At 39.1% G+C, this 4063-nt stretch overlaps 1 protein-coding gene across 1 annotated transcript; it reads right to left on the reverse strand.

The window, feature by feature from the left end:
• Nucleotides 1-2569: 2569 nt before the first annotated feature.
• On the reverse strand, nt 2570-3807 carry LOC105551283 (protein FRG2-like; the record flags this gene model as incomplete). Its single annotated transcript, XM_011996454.1, has 4 exons — nt 3651-3807; nt 3320-3386; nt 3005-3093; nt 2570-2711 (listed from the first exon to the last, which is right to left on the reverse strand). Coding segments are annotated over exons 1-4 (455 nt in total), but the record flags the coding sequence as incomplete, so codon positions are not given.
• Between the last annotated feature and the right edge of the window lie 256 nt (nt 3808-4063).

Here is a 4063-nt window from a genome sequence, read left to right on the forward strand (position 1 = left end):
TGAGGATGAAGCCCTCCTGAGTGAGTCACTTCCCAAAAGGCTCCATGTTTTAAAACTAGCATATTAATGATTAAATTTTTACAAATGAGTTTTTACATGGAGACACAAACTCAGATTCTTTGCAGTTATAAAATTGTATTTTTTGATTTACCTTATAGACATATATTACTATAAGATTCTTGGCACTTATGATAAGTTAAGCTTAAGTTTGTTTTTTTTTTAATGCAGGCATTCACAAAAATAGCTCACGTTATGTTTTGCTTATTTGCAAGTCAACAAGGTGAGGTCACTGAGGATGTCTAACTGATTATGTCCACTCGGGAATGTTTTGGATTTTGTCTCCCTTTTAATTTACTTTTATCAATCATTTTGTAATTTTTATCTCCTACCCATTCTGTAACAGGTCAATTATTTTTATAAACATGTAAATATCCTTTATGTATGATTTCTAAGTATATCACAGTGAACATTGATTGTTACACATGCATACCTAGTCTTATGGCATTTTATTGTTCTTTATAGATATTGGATTTCTTACAAATTCAAGGCTTTTTGCAACCCTCTATTGAGTGACTCTATTACACTATTTTTCCAACATCATATGACCTTTGTGTGTGTTTACATGTGTGTCAGCACTTTTTTTGCAATAAAGTACATTTTTTTTTATTAAGGTATGTACACTGTTATTGCAAACATAGGCTATTTCAATCTTATTCTACAGTATAGTGTAAACATCACTTTCATATGCACTGGGAAAGAAGAAAAATTGTGCGACTCATTATTGTGATATTTGTTTTATTGTACTTGCTTACAGCGAAAGCCATATATCTCCAAGCTATATCTGTATATTTTCATTGAATGGCTCCATTTACTGGAATTATAAATCACTATTCTTTGACTAAAACAAGAGTTGTGGAGTGTGAGGGGTCGGGGTGAAAATAAACCAGAAGTGAAGATAAAACTTCCTCCAACTCACACATGGAGTAAATAAAAATTCAGTGTGGATGAAATACAAAATCATCTAAAATTGAATATTCTCGGCCGAGCACGGTGGCTCACGCCTGTAATCCCAGCACTTTGGGAGGCCAAGGTGGGTGGATCACGAAGTCAGGAGATCGAGACCATCCTGGCGAAAACGGTGAAACCCCATCTCTACTAAATAAAAGTACAAAAAATTAGCCGGGCGTGGTGGCAGGTGCTTGTAGTCCCAGCTACTAGGGAAGCTAAGACAGGAGAATGGCGTGAACCCGGGAAGTGGAGCTTGCAGTGAGCTGAGATCATGCCACTGCACTCCAACCTGGGTGACAGAGTGAGACTCTGTCTCAAAAAAAAAAAAAGAATATTCTCAAAAACATTAATCTTTATATCATTTTGTATATGAAAATGAGTCAGAGAACAAAACAAAAAATACATTTTATGATGAAAGATTTCATAATCTCACTGTAAAATGCAAGAATAAAAATATAAAATATAACAATATGTAAAATAAAGGACAATACTTACATTACATTTAATATCCTATAATACACTATGATCAACTGAAATGTATAAAATAGAATAAAGTTTAAATTTCAAAAATTTAAAATGAGGCAAATATGAGTCAGGAGAAGAGTAAATAATTATGATCAATTACATTTAACATATCTTGACTTCAATTTTATGTAAAAATAGTTTAGTAAACATCTTGTGTGGCGATTTCACCATAATTTTATTAAACTGTAAAAATATATTGATATTTTCCCATGAAGAGTACTATTAAATGTTTGTGGATATTAGTGTTCCATGGGTTCAGTGTGGGAGAGTGAGAGGCTACAAACTTTTCTGAATTATAAAAGAAGCGTATAGTTTTATATTTATTTTGTTATAATTGAAAATATGAAAGGCATATGAATGATTACATCCTAATATTTGTCTGATTATATAGAAATGCATGACTGTAATGAGACATCCAATAGACATCAAATATCTAACAAGAAATAGATAATTTGTTTATAATCTTGGCCCTCTACAAATTGCAGGGTTCACCATTTTGAGTATATTGTTCACGCTCCTTTCCTGTGACTGCTTCAGAGTCGTTCATTTATTAACACTGTGCATCGAAAATTGTCACTGCTGGTCATTTGGAAGAATCTCAGAAGTAGCAGGTTCTTGCTCTCATTCCAAGAGTGTATTCTCTGCTGAGTAGGGTGAGGGTGCACCCAGCTCAAGCCTCATCTGATCCACTGACAGGCTCAGCTATCTCCTGCCCAGGCAAGGGATGGGCTTCTCTATCCAGAGCTGAATCCTCAGGACCAGGCAATGTGACTGAAACAACCCACTTCTTAGCAGGCAAGACACAACCTGCCTGGGTGGTCATGGCATAGAAGGTCTGCTTCTGGGCACACAGAGGCCCCAGAGCCAGGCAAATTGAGTGAGCTTCTCCCAGGTCAGTGGAAAATGGACCTGCTGAACCAACACCTGGGGATAGGTTTTGATAAATGGGCTTTGACACACATTGCAAGGTCATCAAGCTTTCTGAAGTGACAACTATTGAACTCCTGGGGCCCATTAACTGTGCCACTTGCTATACCTAGTGTAAACCATGAAAGGCCCTCTGTGGTGGGCATCACAGGTCTCCTGGATTTCACTGCTGTGCAAAGCAGTGGAGGACTTTGGTTTCTTTTTCATCAAAAAAAGAAACATCAAGCTGCGCTCCTCTCCTGAACAGTTCCCTGCAGAGGAAGCATGTGAGTGAGAGACTCGCCAAAACAGTGCTCACAGACCCTCATTTCCACAACCTCCCATGCACCTTCAGGTAAACCTCGTTTATCTCTTCCCCTCCATCCTGACCATCTCAGCACTTTAATGAAGCGAAGCTTAACCCCTTCTGAGTCCCCAAATATCCCCTGAGTTCCGGGGTCTCAAAAATTTTTTAGTCATTAAGAAACCGCCTTGCTGCTTAAGCCCTCTCTCAAAGTCTACTGCTTGTTTGTCCTTTGGGGGGTAAACAAAGGCAAGATTCTACCTGCACTGTCTTGGCAGCTGTCCTTGGAACTGATTTTCATTTTCTTGAAATTTTCCTCATGTGAGCTCGACTCTGATTCTGCTGATAAAATAAGAGTTGGAGTAAGTGCCTCCTACCAAACACCCTTGAAGCTTTAGTTCATCCTGGACACCCAGGAGCTGAAGTTGTCACCAAACCCGGCTCCCTCTGTTCTCCAGAGTCTGGAACCTGTAAGGTCCTGGAAGTCAAAGAGCTCCCAGTTTCCTTGCCAGGGGAGACTCTGTTGCTTCCCTGACTCTTTTCACCTTGAAAGAGTCAAATTTTCCCTCATCTAGCGTGCTGTTTCTGGCTTTAAGCTTAATTTTCTCAGAATTCTTCTCTTCATTTAGATTGGGCTCTGATCCTAGTGCAACATGGAGTTTAGGTGACTCACCTCTCTCATGCACAGAGTCGCATAGTCTATCTCTGATAAATATTTCTGGATCAATCTTTAAGGTGAAGCTCTTCTGCCAGTGTCATGAGTGAACACATTTCTCAAAGCCTCCTCAGGGACTTAAGCCATTTCCCATTCCTAATTTCAAAATAAAACCCCACTAAAGACACATAGCTCAGTATTCCTGATTCCAACCCTCGCTGGAGACTTCACAGGAACAGCCCAACGCCTTACTTTGCCTTTCCATGTGCTTCTCACTGGAGTGGGAGGAGGGGGTCTTACCTTTTGCTTTGAGCGGTTTCTTCTTGTCTGAGCCCTTTTCTGTAAAGGAAATCTGTTTGAAAGAAAGATGGTCAGTGGGACATTGGATGGAGGAGCAGTGGGGGATCATAGTCTTTATTTTTTCTTTCTCATGTTCAAACTCAAATGAAAGGTGCTCTCTCTCACATGTCCCAATTTACAGTGTGAGTTATTCTCTTAGACCCGCCTTTTATATGTCCCTAAGCTGGGCGTGGCTTGTTCTTATTGGCTGAACAGTTTTCTTCTTCCTTCCTCATTAGAGCATCAATAAGAAAAGTTTCATGCTGTAGTTTTACTATGGACCTAAACACAGTTAATGGGAGACATTTTCTGGGTCTTGCCATAGT

The sequence above is a fragment of the Mandrillus leucophaeus genome, unplaced genomic scaffold, assembly GCF_000951045.1.
Source record: "Mandrillus leucophaeus isolate KB7577 unplaced genomic scaffold, Mleu.le_1.0 Scaffold5147, whole genome shotgun sequence".
NCBI lineage: Eukaryota > Metazoa > Chordata > Mammalia > Primates > Cercopithecidae > Mandrillus > Mandrillus leucophaeus.